Source organism: Schistocerca gregaria, chromosome 6 (genome assembly GCF_023897955.1).
Source record: "Schistocerca gregaria isolate iqSchGreg1 chromosome 6, iqSchGreg1.2, whole genome shotgun sequence".
Classification (NCBI taxonomy): domain Eukaryota; kingdom Metazoa; phylum Arthropoda; class Insecta; order Orthoptera; family Acrididae; genus Schistocerca; species Schistocerca gregaria.
Window position 1 is genome coordinate 3,352,116 of NC_064925.1, and position 19,299 is coordinate 3,371,414.

At 38.0% G+C, this 19,299-nt stretch overlaps 1 protein-coding gene across 1 annotated transcript in view; it reads right to left on the reverse strand.

Annotated features, from left to right (window-relative positions):
* Positions 1 to 8,283: 8,283 nt before the first annotated feature.
* Positions 8,284 to 19,299, reverse strand: part of LOC126277972 (treacle protein-like) — a 1,047,714-nt gene continuing 1,036,698 nt past the window's right edge. The window contains exons 15-20 of the mRNA XM_049977624.1: positions 18,075 to 18,341; positions 16,708 to 16,925; positions 15,659 to 15,919; positions 14,854 to 15,340; positions 11,482 to 11,943; positions 8,284 to 10,359 (exon numbers count right to left, since the gene is read on the reverse strand). Coding sequence (XP_049833581.1) covers positions 10,267 to 10,359; positions 11,482 to 11,943; positions 14,854 to 15,340; positions 15,659 to 15,919; positions 16,708 to 16,925; positions 18,075 to 18,341 — 1,788 coding nt within the window. The 3' untranslated portion in view covers positions 8,284 to 10,266. The remainder of the gene's footprint in view (positions 10,360 to 11,481; positions 11,944 to 14,853; positions 15,341 to 15,658; positions 15,920 to 16,707; positions 16,926 to 18,074; positions 18,342 to 19,299) is intronic.

The following is a 19,299-nucleotide window of genomic DNA, read 5'->3' on the forward strand; positions in this document are numbered from 1 at the left end:
ATGCATGGAATACAATTGCACCAGAATACTACCAAGGAACTAAAGATTTAGGAAAGGGTTCATTGGTACTGCTCTCCTAGAGAGATAATCCTGTTTTCAGGAGCTGTTTCTGTTGATACCGAGTACATATCGAACACTGCTCAAGATGGCGACAAAAATGAAGATCAGATGGACATGCCACACTAGGTATGTGTCCAGTTGTCGCTCCTGCGACAACAAAACCTACAACTTCAATGAACATTTGAACTGGAGTGTATGAAACTAAAGAAGAAAAACACTTGTGTTACGGCAACTTCAGAGACTTGTATTGTTGAAACAAATGGAATTAATAAACATTCAAATAGAAAATGAAAAGAAAACATTAGAAAAAAAATTCAGAGTCCAGATCTACTCAAATTGATTATTAGTGTGAGATGCAAATATTGCATTGTTAAATGTTTCTTATTACCACAGCCTTTCCATTCCTTTCTTCATTGTCTAAAAGAAACAAATACTAATACAGTTTGTACATTCTTCTTGCTCTCTTGTAATTAAGTGACTTTCAATTATAATTACATTACTTAATGCTCTTTATTTCATTTGAAAAGACTGAAATTAAAACTAAATAAATCCAAGCATTTGCTGCCATATCTGTTCACCATGGACCTTGCTTCCACTGCTTTCCAGCTGTCTGTCAGTAGGCTCATCTTCATCAGATCTCTTGCTTTCATCATTGTCTTTTTCTTCTTTTTCTGCACCTCTCCTGCCCTCCAAATTATACTACAGGTTATCTTTGAGGTGCTTCAAGATTATGTGCACTATGTACATGTTCCTGTAAATGTGGGATTACCTGAAGGGCTTACATAGTTACCGAAGATCAGAAATCATCGCTTCAATTGACCAGAGCCTCGGAGTGACTAACCGTGGAGATAATCTGTATCCCAAACCACCAAATAAGCAAGCATCCTCATTGTACCCTCTAATTATATTTCTAATTGGGCTACATATCCATATTCTACCATTATGCACTCTGCCAGGCCATTCTGCACTTATGCTAGCAAATATTTTACCAGCACAATACAGAGGCATAATCTTAGTAATTGATATATGTAATGCTGGTTTTCTAATTTCTACTTGGATACAATCAATAGCCACAATAACAATTGGCAGTCTAAGTACTTCTTTCCATTACAGCTTAGCATTATTAATTTCCTGCATTTTAGATAGGAACAGAACCCAATCTTAAGTTTTTACTATCTGCTCCCTAACTTCATTCACTGTTTTACAAACTGTTACACAGTCAACTCCAAAACTCTCGGCCACACCAGTCTGGAATCCACGATCACCCACACAATGAAGAAGTATCTCCATCTGGCTAGGCTCCTCTAAGTTTGTCATCTCAAACTGGCATAAATTCCACAAGTAAAAAGGTCACATTTTTAGTTTAAAATTGTAACAGCTCTTTATATCTACTAACATGCTTCCAAATCTGGTAACGTTTCTCATGTCTGACCAGCAGAAAAATTTTAATGGGTACACTGATGATCAGTGCTTAAGACTAGCATGCCCCACCACCATCTTACGAATGACCTAGAGGTATCTCAGCATGGAAACTAGACTGCACTCTTTACTCACACCTTAAATGTAGCCCATCTGGAAAAGGCAAGACACATCTTCGCAAATTAGAATCTACAATGTTTATTCACACACAACACACATACATACATCTTAAAATCGTGTGAAAGTGTTATGCACTTGACATTTAATGATTTCTCTGACTTTCGCAAAAGTTCTAGTACGTGTACCGGTAATGTTTGAATAATTTAAAACTACCATGTCCAATATTGGTCTTAAAGGGATTGTAACTTCACACAGTGATTATTTTGTAAATGCCGTGCCTGTGTAAAGTTACACGAAGTGATGGAGGTATGTACTTACATAAAAATATTTGATGTGAAATCAAATACACTCATTGTAGTGTTTCTGCTGCTAATAAAAGTGGAAAAACGCCACATCATTTGGAAGTCCGCATAGTGAACATCATTTGCACAGTTCATTGAATTTACAGCTACCTACATGGCTCTGATCATCAAGAATCCGTGGGCATAGTGAACAATTCAAGTAGACACCATCACACAGTGAATCACAGGTATGTGCGAACCTAAGTTCTCAATAAGAGTTTAAACACTAGTGTTCAAATTATTTTGTCCAAAATCTGTATTTCAGTTTATCAATTATCATCATTGTAACTTTTTATCTGTGTGAGAATGATCAGACACATAAACTGAGGAAAGGAGCCTTTTTTGACCATGGAATGGTTATGACTTAAGTTTTAGCAAAACCATGGAGAAACTCAAATCTACATGTTCAGACACATATTACAACCATTCTCTTCCTGAATACAAGTCTGACACGTAAGTTACCACTACACCATCTACAGGGTAGTCCAAAGGCCTAAACCACCCTTCTATAGAAAGAACAGGTGGATAAACTGAAATTTAAAGTCAAGTAATACGAGATGGGATTGGGGTAAAACTGATAGGCTATGTTACCAAAATGGTGGCCATTTTGGAAGCAGCCACGTGTAAAATTTGTAATTTTAAAATGCACAGAGGGTCATGTGACACACAAAACAGAATTATGCAACAAAAGATAATGGTTTTTTTCCTTCTGAGTATAGCTTTCTTCATTCTAGAATTCAACTGATGTTTATTCCTTACTGTTAACTTAAAAAGCTGATTGTGTTAACATGAGCCAAACAAACTGAGAATGTCCCGATATCAGGAGACGGGCACAACCTAGGAAACAGAAGATTTCAAGCACCACAAATACAGACTACCACAAAATTCCCCAAGACTGGCTCGATCAGAGAAGCCATGAGAAGGATGATTTAATAGCTGAAGGTGAAGCGACAACTGCCGTACTGGCCTCGCTTGATAAGAGTTCAGACAGCAGTACTCTCTGCGTCAAACAGAAGACTATATCAGCCGTGACACAATCGCGAGAATTTTAAGTACACAAATGGGACCCCTCACAAAATGCAAATGTTACATCATCTCAGTACGGATAACCCAGATTGTCCGGTTTAGTTTATTGGAACAGCTGACACGAAAGATGGACAAAATCTGTCAGTTTGTGTGTGGATAGAGAGAGAGAGAGAGAGAGAGAGAGAGAGAGAGAGAGAGAGAGAGAGAGAGAGAGAGAGGGAGGGGGGGGGGAGGGAGAGAGAGGGGGGGGAGAGAGAGAGAGAGAGAGAGAGAGAGAGAGAGGGGGGGGGAGAGGGGGGGAGAGAGAGAGAGAGAGAGAGAGAGAGAGAGAGAGAGAGAGAGAGAGAGAGAGAGAATCACAGCCACTGGTCCAATGTCAATCCTAATTGGATTTCAATTAAGACAATTGGCACCATAAAAGTGATGGTCTGGTGTGGGATACGGGGACCTCGTATTGTTGGGCTCTTCTTCATTCAGGATACACTAGCAGCATCCCATTGCCTGCAGTTGTGTTGCTGTCCCTGCTGTCTGAAAATGGAACAACTTCAACTTTCTTTCAGCATGATGCAAATTAAAAGCTATCTGTCCTGACATGTCTAGATTAATGTAGCCACAACGGCATCTCATTCTGTAAGAGAGATGCTTACCTTTACTCAACACTATCTTTGTATGTCTACCCACACCACAATGTCTCTTACATGTTTCTTCCCATGTTTTCTTGCTAACTGACTGTCCAAGGTAAGTAAAAGTTGATGTTATGTAAATATGGCCTGTATCTTGTGTACCTGCTTTTCTTGAAACTATTTTTCTAATGCATGTATGATATTTTGTTTTAGCTGCAAAACTTAACAGTGTACAATAGTGCCTGTAGAATAGCACACATGATTTTATACGAGAACAAAACTACTTTATCGAAATCATCACTACAGTACAAAAATATGAACACGGTGGCCGTTTCATTTTTGCATTAGTAAAAACATAAATAAATAAATAGTGTAATAGCACATATGATATCATCTGAAAATCTACACTACAAAATTAAGAAAAAACCATTCTGTATACCCTTACGCCACATCATGTTTTTAAAAGAGCAGATAGCCAATTTTGCACCTGCAACTATGATAGTAAAACAACCGACCCCTCCCGAATCACTACTAATAGGACATACAGCTCTTTAATTAATTAACACAGCAAACTCTGCTCTTTACATGATGACTGAATTCTCACCAGTTGAAGTCTCTCTCTCTCTCTCTCTCTCTCTCTCTCTCTCTCTCTCTCTCTCTTTTAATTATGACAATTTCTATACCATGACTTTATGTAATTATCTCTGTTCCACGAATTTTTAAAACACTTAACACTTTGTACAGCTCGTGCACAGTAATATTGTGGATCACATTGCTGTTACTGGTAGAGTTCACTCGTGGCGGGTTATGGGGCCAGAATTGTATTAAAAATTGATATTGACTATAACTATGTCTTGATTATCATAAATGCCATAACTGTTGCAGTTTTGGGATGTTTCAACACAGTTTTGCCATGAATTTTGAAAGAATGTTAGAAGTTTGTTGTCAACTCAAAGCAAAAATTTTATTCACTGTCAAACACCTTTTGTTCACTGTAATTCATTTAAACTTACTTGCTTTTCTTTCTAAACTTTTGACTTGTATAGTATCAAAACTGCAGCTCCACTTTTCAGTGTGTGAGATAATTATGAGTAGTCTAGTAGCATTTCCTTACAGGGTCTGATGAAAATATGTAATTTCCTTATTTCTTCATTTTAATTACACTTGAAAACACCATTGCTTCTTGATATTTCAGTTCCCCTACTCCGATTTTTTATATAACTTACATCACTGTTAGCACAAAACTTACAAATTCCAACAACCTCAACTTAAAGATGCTGCCGTGTTGCTAAATGAACTCGATAAAACATCTTTACAAGAAATAATACCTAACACCATCCACTGCTTGCATACATGTCCTACTAACAAATAATTCAAAAGCATTAAGGCCAGATTACGTAGAAAAGTCACCCGTGATAGGCCTGTTACTCTGCTGTACAATGTCAGCTGTTATTATCAACTGAAATAACTTATCATGCCTAATGTAGCCTTTTAGCCTAAGAGCTATTTATAATGCACAATACACAAGTGATTTAGGTGTACTATCCGCACTCTGTATAAAGTGAACTGATCAGTTCAGTTGTGTACTGAGAGAAGAAACATATCTGTCTAGTTTTTCAGTGTTTTGCAAGACAATCAGCTGTTAAGCTAATTAACGTGTTACTGAACCGTGAAGAGCACTGAGCACGTACAGGGAGGGCCTAAAGTCTTTGCACAAGTATAGATATTTATTTTGCAAAAACTATAGAACTGTAGTTTCTGACAAATGAAAGAATAAATAATCAAGTTAGTTTGCGTATCTGTGTTGTAGTAAGGAGTTGAGCAGAGAGCACTACAGTCACTGCTGTGAAATGGCACCACTTGAGGAGGAGGAGGAGGAGGAGGAGGAGGAGCAGTGTGTTCTGTGGCACCACAAGATAAAACATGCAATTACTGAGCATCAAAGGTTTCAAAGACAATACGGGGGAGAAAACGTAACAAGAAGATGTACAGATCAGCAGTGTGCTGGGTCTTGCACAAACACGATAGCATTCAGTCAGTGAACAAAGCATTGCAGTTGCATAACAGAAGTTCTTGTGAAGCCCTTTGAAATCTACACGACGTGCATCTTGTGAATTAGGGATTTGTAGGATCGCCATGCAAAGAATTCTATACAACGGAGTGCACCTGCCTGTATATAAGGTCCATGTAAGACACATGTAGGTGCCAGATGGTGGAACTTGTCTAATAGCTTTTGTGACAGACATACAGGTTGTTTATAAATTATTTATACAAAAATGGTCTTTAATTGTGAAAAAGGTAAATAACTTACAGAAACGTTTGATACACCACTAAATGCAGTATCTTTGAGTTTTATTTACAAATATTAATTGTGGCTACCTTTCATAGCAAAACAAATGTTCCATCTGTAATCAGTTTCCTGCCAAATCCCATGAAACAAGTCTTTCTGTATAGTGGCAACTGCTTGTGTTATCCAGTGTCTCAGCTCGTCAACATTTCCCAGAAGCAGAGGAATGAACACACGTCTTTACTGTAGTCCCATATACGGAAGTCTGTTGAGGTTAAACCAAGTGACTGTGGTGGCCAGGATATTGTTCCACCATGTCCAATCCAATTTGGCATATTCCTATGGAGATACATGACAACTTCGCGGCCTTAACATTGCAGCAGGCCATCTTACTGGAACAAAATTTTGTCCCCATATCTTGTTGTAATTGAAGTACTGAATAATGTTCAAGCATGTCTAGGTACAATATGCTAGTTACAGTTGACTCGGAAAAAAAGAAAGGACCGCAAATCTCGCTACAGCTTACAGTGCAAAAAACGCAATCTTAGGCGAGTCCCAGACACATACGATTACATGATGTGATCTCTGGTCACTCCATATCCGAACACTATATCTACATCTACATCCACATCCACATCCACATCCACATCCATACTCCGCAAGCCACCCGATGGTGTGTGGCGGAGGGTACCCTGAGTACCTCTATCGGTTCTCCCTTCTGCAAGTTTACAGATTCACTTAACAACAGGATGGAGGGTCAGTTTGTCACTGAACACAATTTCATTATGAAAATCATCTTCAATCTGCATTTTGTTAAACACTTCTGTGCAAAGCTCAGCTTCTTTTTCTTTGTCACTTGCAACAGTTCCGGTCTGTAGGGTTTGAATGACAGGCTTTTCATAGTACCTTCCACACTAGATATATTCAATTCTAAGCTGGCACATCTCATCTAGCTGATTTACGCGGACTATGAATGTATGACTGCCAAACTCGTTGAACTGCTCCATCAGAGACTGCTGGCCGAACTTTACCCGCTATCCTGAGATACACAGCCAATCGATGAAATGATTGTAGCAGATAACAACAGTTTGTCTTTGTGGTGGTAGCTTGTGATATGTAGTCTTGAATTTCCTCTGAACTGTAGTAGCAGATTTTGATTCATGAAACCATAAACAATACTGTGCATTCTTTGCACCATTATATGACTTCATGATTATTGTTGAAATAACACTTTCGTGCTTGCCACCTAGTAGTGATAATGTCAGGAACTGTCAGTGGTAGGTGGGAATAAAACTTTAAGACTGGATGCAGTGCCATATCAAACATTTCTGTAAATTATTTACCTGTTTCACAATTTAAGGCTACTTTTGTATACCTAATTTATAAGCACATTGTACTGACATGAATCAACACCAGCAATGAGTATCTCCTCTAATTTGTTTTTCCGATAATGCTATTTTCTACAGGTCAGATAAAGTTAACAAGCTCAGTACGAAGATACCAAGCACAATAAGATGATATGGGGTCTGGAAAGTACACATGTTGCCGTAAATCACATCACAGATTCTCCTTAAATGAATATGTGGTGTGATTTAATGCAGAAGACAATCACTGGCCCTTTCTTTTTTGTTGAAGAAAGTCAATAACAGCTAATATCTGGAAATGATAGAAAATTTTGCATAACACCAACAGAAACTGATCCAATTTTCCAACATTCACCGAATTTGGGGGTTTGCATGTTAGGAAGTTTCTTAACGGAACATTTAATGACAGCTGGATTGAGAGTGATGGTCCCAATGCCAAGCCTGCAACATCATCACACAAAATGCCTTTAGATTTCTTTCCATGAGACTACGTACACATACAAAGTACCTGATCTGAACACACTAAGAAGGATAATGGATGCTGTTGCTCGTGTTGCACAAGGAATGTTGTCAAACGTATGGCATGAAATCTAACATCGATTAAACATTCTTCAAGCAACAAATGGCACACAAGTAAGTTCATCGTCATCTTAACGAAAACTTCACGATTTGTTCTTTCATTTGCCACAAGCCACAAATCTGTAGGTCTATTACTTTTTGTAAAAGAAATACTGCTAATAGTACAAAGACTTCCAGTTAACCAATACATCTTCCGAGGTCTTATTTAAATTACGCAGTGATGAATCTTTTTTCATAAACAAACACTCTGCAGCATTTGACATTTCAATAAGTCATCTAGATATGAATATGAAAAAGTACATCATGTTTCACAATTACTGAATTTTTGAGAACCAAATACTGCAGAGAAATGAAAAGCCTCCCTGGTAAAATCCTGATCACTGTACAGACACTCTTCTACAATTCTCGCCCAATTGTTGTTAACAAACAACAGTACTTTCATCAAAAAATAATTTTTCTCCAAATAGTAGCAACTCTTTATTTTTACCTTACAAGATAGTGACATTCTGTAACAAGACATGATACAATTCCAATGTACATACAAACAACTGCAATATCAATTGTGCTTTGAAAACACAACATAAATACAGCAAAAAAATTCACACAAAATATACTATTTCATCAGCCACACATTGTACTCAAAATCACAATAAAATGTAAGTAGCATATGGTTTTCTGATATAAAACTAACAAATTAAAACAGCTGAAATTTTATAAAAGTTGATCCACAAGTATCACATATACAAACACAGAATGCGGAGACAGTTCAGTAGTACGAACTAGCTCTGGCTGAGTTAGTTCACAAAGCACGTATTCCACACAAGTAGTAATTCTAGGTTTATCATATCTGTAAATTATCAGTATTTTAACAGCATCAAGTTTTAGATTTATTAGATAAGATGTATTGTGTGAACTGTCACCACTGTGCACTAATTTACATCTCTCAAAGCCTATTAAACACTCTTACTTACATAATATTTTGTAGCTATGACGTATACAAATCTAACAGTCATCAAACAGCCTCTGATAAACTTTATTACAAGCAGTAGTAAATTTACAAATAGCTCACATGTATGTAGCCAAAGGAAAGCTGTGTAATAACTCAACACAAGATCATCCTCTTACAAATATTACCTCAAAAAAAGAGGAAATGATGTTACTTTGGTAATGATAATTTGATGAGTATACAGTAATTGTTCTCAAGTTAGAGTCACACTTTACCCCATTTCTCAATTACTCATCACATAGTTCAGCATTTTTTGCTCAAAGTTCAGTGGCTTGGCAAATCATCATGTTAGTATCACGAAAGTTATGTATAATTCTTCCAATTGGTCCAAAACGATTAAACACTGAGAATAGCAGTACTGTTTATGCATAAAATATATGGTGATCAAAGCATTTAAAAATAAAGCAGATACACCAACAGGGATGCTCTTGGAAGAAAAACATAAAATGGATATTCTTATAATGATAACTTCGATAATTTCAGTGCATGTTTTGCTTGTATTAGTTCAGCACTGTGTAAAAATGCAGTATTGCATGATAGAAACTTTTAAAATATGACATCACATTCAGTGATGTTCAGTAACTGATGAGTGAATGTTCCAATTTTAATCCCAGTGCTGCAGTATTTAGCATCTGGTGTTTTATTCTCCAATAAATCAATGTTTAATCTTGATGATGTTCGGCAGTTTATGATCCACCCACACCCCAAAATATTATGAAATGGAAATGGCATTAGTCCTCACACTTAATTGCAATTAAGACCTCCCCCCAAGTCAAGTCAAATAATTTATTATGCATATTAACAAGCTGAAAGCTCTCTCAATCCAATTGATAAATTCTATATACATGATTGAAGGTGGGAGCACCAAGGTTTTGCTGGAAGAACTCTCATGAGAACCTCCAACAACCAAAACAAAATATTAAGGCACAAGAAAATGCAAGAACTAAAAGTGGTCCATTCATCCTACAGATCATTACTGCAACTATCACGACATGATTTCACATTTTGAAGCTTCCATCACACAAACCAGCACTATAAAACCAGTTAAATACAATTAACAATAACTTCATCAGGTACTGATTTAACCAAATTATCAATGAAAAAAATTAAGGAGCCCAGTAGCAAATCTGAGTCATCTGTAAAAAATCAAGAGGTGTATGCACCATGCTTTCAAAAAAGCTGATAAATTATTAATGAGAAAAATTAAGAAACAGCACAATAAAGAGTCTGAGTCGTGTGTATAAAACCGAGAGCTGTATGCACCATACTCTCAACATACCTGATATACAATATTCAATGCCATTGTGTTTTGTCTTAGGTTTAAACCAACACACACATAAATGTAAGGCTTAAAATGCCAGAGTATTAAGTCTCAAGTATTTCAGAACTTCTAAAATACTCCAGCTTCAAGCAAGCACGTACACCAGCAAGACATTCTGCCTCAGGCCTCATTGTCTGATGGTAACAGCCCCACATTCTCCCAGGACTGGGGATCTTCACCATCAGATGATGTATCGCCCCCATCTCCATCATTCTGTGGAAAGAAAAAGGAAAAAACATTTTTTTTCTACCTTACTTCTCATCATTCCCACAAAAATATAAAATCTTTGAAGAGGGTAATAAAAGTTGAGAAATACAAATTTAATACCAAGTTGACTGGTAGGAGCTAAGAAGAAACTGCCAGGAGCAGCTTTGGGGATTGATATGTTAAACCTGATTTCATATCAGGTGACAACTGTACAACTGTTCAAGTGCATGTGCCAAGCTATAAGTTTTCTAAAGTATCGGTTTTTTAATTAATATTCCTCAGCTTATTACTGAAATCTAGACGATTATTTCTAGCTATCAGAGAAGAAGAGATTGCTTCAATAGGCACAACACAGCGAAGTGTTGGAGGAAGCAATACACTAGAAAATAGAAGTGTCACTCAGGGTCTTAACTAAATGGCAGCAAAATAATGATTTTGTGTGTGTGTGTGTGTGTGTGTGTGTGTGTCCCTTCCCCAATGCACTGCTGCTGCTGCTGCTGCTGCTGCTGCTTCTTCTTCTTCTTCACAATAAGGAATTTTTATTCTCATAATTTTATTGTAGATTCATTGTTTCGCCAATATTCCCTGTATCTTAGAGTAACAATATCCTTTGAACCTTTCAGCAATATGCAGTTCAACTGAAATACCTGCAACCAAATTATAAAACCAACTATTACTTCATTTCGTGCAGCAGTTAGGCATTTCATTCTAAAGACCAATTTTTTTTCTTTTCCTTTGGTAGATTTTATTCTTATTTTTATTCTTACTATAAAGCATTTTTTAATACCAACATCAGGAAGACGCAATCCCGAGTGCACGCGTGCACACGCATGTGTTTTAATCCCAAAGTAACTAATTAATTAGTACACAGTAAACTATGAGTGCACGTGAAAAACGCAAAAATGCAAATACAATAAAACTTATGACTAACGAGGGCAACACAGCACATAAAAACAAACAGGGCACACTATTGATATAGTGTGATAGTAACATTTGTATATCTGAAAAATTATCATCTGATGATGCTACTAACTACGAAGAAAATCACTAAAACACTGATGTTTGACATTATCAAATCATCCTATATAAGCTCAAACGCACTGCTAGAATCTCAACCTATAGAAATACCTCATTGTCCAGTGTCTCTTCAGAGATCATTGCCTCTCCTGCCGCATCCTTGGGAGCTCCCATCAGAGGTTTGGCAGCAGCACAGGCAGCAGCCAAAATGGAGAGATCACTGCTACCAGAAAGGTGGGGAATGGGAACAACCCTCATATCTGCAGTCTCTGTCTCCACTTGCCGGTAAATAATTGTGCCATTCAAGTGTCTGTAGTTGTGTTCTGCTTCTGAACAGCTGCTTGTGGAACTGCAGGTATTGCTGCCAGGCGGGCTGGCACTGCTGCTGTTGCTGCTGCCACAAGTGCGCAAACTCAACAACTGTCCATCAAGGCTGGAGGGACCACTATCTGCGTTGGACCTCTTTGCGACACTTCCATTTGCATTATGGTGCTGGCGCATGTCGTCGTCGTCGTCTTCGTCACCGTTAACAGAGCACTCGTCAGGATCACGGCTGCAGCGCTTCAGTGGTGTCTGAAGAGAAAGAGAGAACATAGGTCCAATTACTGGAACACTGTGTAAAACTATTTCGTACCTTATGAAGTCTTATTAGGACTACGATTCTAAGTACATATATTTAAACAACTATGAACAACATAGGCCTATAAAATATTTGTCATACGGTAGTTCCATGCAGCTTGACGAAGAACAGGATTTTGAAATCTGCATGTGTTGTTTCTGCTTATATTTACTAGGACATGGCAATGAAAAGTGGTATGTGGAATTGGTTACTACCAATACTAATGGCCACTTATCAGAAAAATACGGTATGTTGCAGTCAGCATGTAAACAAAGAACCCAGAAGATTCTGAGAAAGATGCAACAATCTGTCATGTGACACTGCAGTGTATTCTGTTGAATAAGTTGTGCAATAATCAAAGAAAGTTTCAGATTGATCTGTGGGAAATTTCTGTATATTGGATTTTTTAATCTAGACATACTGTTCACGTTTCATTCATATTGATAAATTACAACATTGGGTTTTCATGAGAATATTTGTTTTGGCATTTTAACATCAATAGGAATTCATACAAGGTACGGGAAATTATCTCCAACAGTTTTAAGAGTTAAGAAATAATGGCTAAATTCAATCCTGGCTGAGCTTTTCTTTGAAAATTATCGAATTCAAAGATATTCCAAAAATTCAGACACGAATGAAAACACAAGGAAAGTGTACAATAATGTATTGTACTACTGCTAATTAAAGGAAGTATGAAACAGCTGATAAAATATGCTGAATATTTTGCCTATAAAGGATGAAGTTTGCATTATCTCAGCGCAATATAGTAAGCACTTTAGCTGAATGTTAATCAAAAGTAAATGCAAAAACAAATTTCTCAATATGGGTTATTCTTTTAAAAAATCCAACAGATTTTGTGTGAGAAATCATTTCTTCGGATCAGATGTGTGTCTGTAGCTAACGATAACAAGCAGACTCGATTCATCAGTTGTCAGAATATCGACACCTACGCATCATATCTGACAACATCTATGTCCACCAGTTTCCACATCTGAATAAACTTGCACCTGTAAAACTCTGAGGCCAATAAAGGCATTATGCAGGCTTTAGATTTGTAGTCGATATATGTCGCAGTCATATTTTAGTGATGAAGTCTACTCACTTGGAGGAAGGGAGCAATCACAGACAAAATTATCCGACAAAAAGTGAGCACATCACGAAGTAAGTCTCAATTCTAGGCTGAAACTTTTCACTCTGTCCGTCAACAGATTAATTGTTGTATTTGAAGAAGGATACAATGACCAAACTGCTTTTTTTATGATCACGAAAAAAGGTTTGCTGTGCCTAAGAGACACCTACATTGTACGTGCATTGGATTTGCACCGAATTGTTGTCTCACCTAAAGAAGGAGCTATCACAAAACATGAAGTGTGGCGGTCACACCAGGTCTCTAAGGCACCAAGAAAATTGATGCAGAAAAAAGGAACAGACCTGATATTTCCTCACAAACTGCTTTATACATTGTCAATTACCGAAACAAAAAATGCTTTACACAATGCTAATGTTTGAAGCATTCATGTTTCTTTGTAACCAAACCATGAGTGCTGCAGAGTGTAAGACACTACTCTGTCTGAAAGAATCCCATGCTGCCTATTTCACTGAGCAACATTGCAGCACTATACTGAATAAATTGGCAAACTGGGAGTAGTAGAACAGAGAGCAAAGGTGAAATGTTCCAAAATGAAATTGAGTTGCAGCTTCTACTGATTTCCTGACCATTCCCAATTAGTCCCATGCTGTTCAACACAATTCTATCTTTTTCCGATCGGAGCATCTCTGGTTCTCAAAAGTTTGTATTATCTGCAGCCTCTCTACCTTATGTCTTGTTTTCTTCCCCCTCTCCTTAAGAGACCAACAGGTTACACCTCTATTGAATGTAAGCACAAAAATATCGGCTGCGATTTCACAATTATGTAGAAGCAAACTGCACAAGGTAATTCTTGTTCAGTTTCTAAAGAGCCGTGTTGTGGTGACTGATAGGAGTTGCGCTTTCGGTGTCAGTCGAAAGGTCTCAGTCAGTGCCGACTGCTGTTTCGGTGCAGCCAACCAGTTAATAGATGACAAGAGTGTTCAGCACAAATTCATACTTGTAATCACAAGAAGACCTAATTCACAGAGTTCAAGAAAACAGAAATGTTACATACACCCGACAGAATGACTCTTACTAAATGTCAGAAGCTATTTTAGGTTGGCCAGACTTTTTCCTGAGTACGCAGCAGCTTGCTTTGTAGACTGAATACGAGGATGTAGCAGTTTGTTCTGCTCTTTTTCAATGTCATGGTAATTTACAGCATTTAGTGTCATTTCGAGAGGTTGGCTCCAAATTTTAGCTCTTTTTTCCACTAATAGGAATAGAATGAGTCCAGGAATGGAAGGAGGCCAGTGAAGCAGCCTCACAATAGTCACTCACTCTGAAAGTGAATACAAATTGCAAACTGCTTCTCAAGTCACAACTCAATATGACGACGTTCATCCAGAAACAATATGTCAACAATGATAATAGCATACTATCACATGTTATTGAACGCTTGTGTTAGTAGTGATCACAAACAAGTGAATATTGTTTCTAAGTCACATTCAGTTTTTTGGCTTTTACTGAAACAGTGGCGTACAGCCATCAGTAGCTCTTTAGAAAGTGTGTAGTAGTAGTAGTAGTAGTAGTATGATCATCAATAACAGCAATAAATACTATGAAAATTTTAAATTTTTCATTGTGTTTGTAACTCATTACAACTTCATTTGCTAGCAGTAGTGAATTACTACCGAAATGAAGCACATAGCTTAGAGTAATCAATTCTGGCTACAAACATTAGATGAAAATGTCATTAGCTAATAAATACGACATGGTAACATTATGAACAAACCTTTCCAGGGGATACTGTGTAATTATCTTCTCCATAAGAATGTGCTACAGGTGACGGTGTTCCTGAAACTGAACGCTGCATTGTAACAGGAGCAGAGGTAGCACACGTTCCTGATGAACCCCAGCAGGATACAAAGTTGTCCGAAGATGACACTGACCACGCCCTTGTTCTCGATCGTCCAGCACTGGTTCCTGTTGATCGTCGATTTCCAGGACCAGATGCACCACGGCTTCGTGGAAGGGTCTGAGACTGGGCAGTAGATGGTGGAGATAAGCCAGAAGAGCCACGGAAACTGCCTGCACGGCGCACTAGGCGAGACACTTTTGCTTCAGGAGATTCATCCATGTCCAGTACCCATGACACAGAGTCACTCTTCTCAACAACAGCCTTCACTTTCGGTGATGCTGGGGGACTAGGGTGCTCGAGATCATGATGTATCACAGGTGTGTTGCTCAAGTCACAACGGCGCTGCATCAGCGGCGACCTGCTGAAAATTTTATCACATTTTCAGTTGTTGCACAGGAAGCATAATTATCACGCAAGTAAATGAAATCACTGAAACATGAATAATACTAAATTTCACTCTTTTTCTTCTTGAGCAGGAAAGATCGTATTTGGAGGTAATTATATCATAGCACTTTACGAAATATTTCTAATTCCTGGCAGACATCCTTTGTGAAACCTTTTTCTGTAGAAACATGTTTAAGTAAAAAACAACAACCACACCACATGTAAAATACCACTGTGTGACGAGAGGGAGATCATGAAAACAGAAAAATAGTGAGGGAAGTAAATTTTCACTTACCTACTCAATTTAGTGTAGCTCTTGCTGATTTCAGGAAATGCTTGACTATAGTCATGGAAAGAATCAATCAGCTTTCGGTTAGTTTTATGATTGTTATGTGAGATAGGCGTAGAAGTCAGAGCCTGTGTAATCACATGAACTGCTTCAGTGCTCTGTTTCAGTTTCCACTGCAGTTCTTCATTATGCTGTGAAAGCCTTTGTTTCTGCACAGCAACATGATGAAATGACTCGTTCAGTTTCCTGTTCTCTTGGGATAGCTGCCTGAAAAGTAGCATTAACATTAACAACAACAACAACAACAACAACAACAACAACAACACCACCACCAACACCACTTGACATCCCAGACCAAGATGGTTTTTCGAACAGGCCGTACAGCCTACCCCATGAGGAGGAAGAAGAAAGAAGAAAATAATTTAATGAATTAATTATTCAATATAAAATTACTCTAAATATACTGAAATGAGGTGACTCTACATCCATGTGCTGGTTTGACTAGCATGGAGAGCTGCACTAAATCAATCTTTTAACCGACTACAACAATAATGACAACAACAGTAAAATGTGAGTAAGGGATTAACACCACCAAGCCGTGAGGATAATTGTCTGCACCAATAAAATCCATAAACCTCTTCTGTCTAAGAAACCTAGTTTTCTATAGAAAGTAAACATATTTAATGTGAATTTTAATACTGTTCTAATGTTTTAATACAATCCTTTGCATGCAAGTTCAATAAACATGCTTTTGAATGTCGTATACAAATCTGCTTACAGTTAATCTGCCATACACTTCAGTGATTTGCAGATTATGGATACAGATCTAAAATAATTAGAAACCTTTCACCACTCTACACTACAATGAAATGATGTAGACCAATAAAATCTTATATTTAACCTGCAGAACATATAATATTTAAGACAGATTTACAAATACGTACTGCACCAACCAAAAATTTGTTAAGTTCAACAGCATTACCATTTACCATATATATGTGCTGACATTTTTATGACATTCTGACTGTTCCTTGAGCTTTTTTAAAAAAATTTACCTTTCGAAGTCAACTTTGTGCTGCAGTTGCTCCTGGAGATCCTCAACTCGCGCCTGCAGTGTTGCTATCCTTTGTAGTGCTCCTGGTAGCTCTCCAGCATCTTTTGCTAGTTCAGCATTCTGCCTTCTTACCTCTGCTAGCTCTTCATGTCTCAAATCCAGCACTGTCCTCAATGACCTCACTTCTTCTTCCAGATCATGACATCTTCCTGCTGTGACCTGTGAACAGGGATAACAGTTATTTTGGTGCCAAGGAAGCTGTAGGGAACTATCATGGAGAGAACCACTTTAATTTCCAGGTCTTCTGAAGTACAGAAATTATAATCTAATTCACTGGTATTGTACCTGGTGCGTACATAAAAAAAGTAATAAAAATGTATCACCAAAGTAAAGTATCTGTGAGCAATATGTGGAAACTGAGATTCAAGCAGCTCTAGCATCCACTGGAAAATTGATGCGACAAGTCAACATCTACATCTACATTTCACAAGCCAGCTTACTCTCAAATGATGAGGGAAAGGGTTGAGATTTCTCAGGTTCTGTGTTGGGGTCATTTAACACAGTGTATGTGGGAGGAGGTAGTACATTAACTGTCTTATTGGATGGTTCACTGTTTGAATTTCAACTCCAAAGCTCTTCCTGATACATATCTCTCTTGCAGTGTCTGCCACTGGAGTCTGTTTAGCACCTCTGTAATGCTCTCATGTCACACCAATGACAAAACACACTGTTTTTAACTGAATCTTTGCTATCTTTTCTATTAATAAAACTTGGTAATGGGAAACTGATGAGAAGTACTAAAGAATCATTTTTACAAGTGTTTTGTAAGCCACTTCTTTCATGGAGAATTACATTCCCTCAAGATATTTCCAATGAATTTCAGCCTGACATCTTTCTTTCATACAATCAGTGTAGTTTAGGATGTTTAATCCTCGGTATCTTATAGTGGTGGTGTTTACAGTGGTCCTTCTCCAACAGCTTACTCTAAAAGCCTATTTATGCATAATAATTTACATTCTTGGTCAATTCCCATTCCCTCTTCTAATCATCAACGTGTGTGTAATGGGCAGAATAGTGCTCCCATCATTTTGTAACATGCAACACTAGTGCTTAAAATATGCATGGTTTGTATCTCCACCTTTATGGTCTTCCAACTTGTTAACATACAGAAAGAAATAGATTTTACGTTAAAAAATTTCCCTAGTATAAACACATATTTGTCACCTGAAAAATGAAAAGTGCAATACATGACTGTTTACAAAATATATACATACAAACTTCCGTTAACTGACAACAGACTTCTCTGTAACCAATGGTGCCTGAGGACAGTTCAAGATTTAAAAAAATTTTGAAATTTCAATTCCTCACCTGCAACTGGGCGTCACGGTCTTGGCGAAGGCCGCTGACAAGGCCAGCTACCTGCTGCTGCAGGTGAGCTGTCTCCGCATCGGCTGCCTCCAGGCGCACGCGCAGCTCTGCGGCACGCTGCTCACTTTCACTGAGCTGGCGTTTGTGCTCCGCCTCTGCCTGCCGCAGCCTCATTACACCATCCTCCAGCAATGCTGCCTCTCGCTCTGCGTGGAGACGCTCCAGGCGTGAAATCTCACCCTCGTACCGACACCGCGTCTGCTCCGTCTGCAGAAAATAGAAATGTTTTTCTAACCGATGGTGCCTTGTATATGCTGAAACTGCAGAGTCTAGTCAACTATCTAGTATCAGGAATAGCTGACAAAGTCCTTAATTTGTTGCTCAGGTAGTACTGTTAACGTCAGACAGACTGGAATTGCTTCATTTAGTGGATTCAGATCAAGGAATTTATCCCTGTAGCCAACTCTGAATGACGTGTCCAAGTTGTTTTGATCATTCCCATTCCTCTTTAGGACAGAGACTTGGGTACAAGTTATCTCCACATAATTATTCAACTATCTCCTGGTTTTATCTCAAACTTGTTTGTTCCAGAAAGGTCTTTCATTTGACAGTATCACAATCTTACCAAAAAATCCATTACTCATTTTTATTTACATAGTTTTGTACATTCTGCTGTGAAGTTTAGATAGTTCAGCAGAAGCTTGTCCCTACCAAAAATAACTTTAATTTTCCAATTGTTTCTTTGTGAAATGCAAAACAACATAACCACCTCTTCTCACCCACAGATTGAAACTATTCTTCCAACCCCCCCCCCCCCCTCCCCGCCTCGAGCATGGATGTGTGTGATGTCCTTAGGTTAGTTAGGTTTAAGTTGTTCTAAGTTCTAGGGGACTGATGACCTCAGAAGTTGAATCCCATAGTGCTCAGAGCCATCTGAACCAACCCTCCCCCCATTCCCAAAATTCCACTAGCAGGTTAATCTCTCTGTCTTTACAGTCTCTTAACTCATTAACAAGTTCAAAGAAATACTGTAGCAACAGGCAGATTTTTTGCTAGGATATTTGAAATGAAATTGTGGACCATTTAGTGAAAAAATGTTTTTGTCACCTGAAACATAAAACGTTTATTGTATGAGACAATTTATCAAATACATACATACTAACCTGAAGTAACTTGACTAACAACAGGTAATCACTGGTATTGAGCCAAAGAGAACATTTCAAGA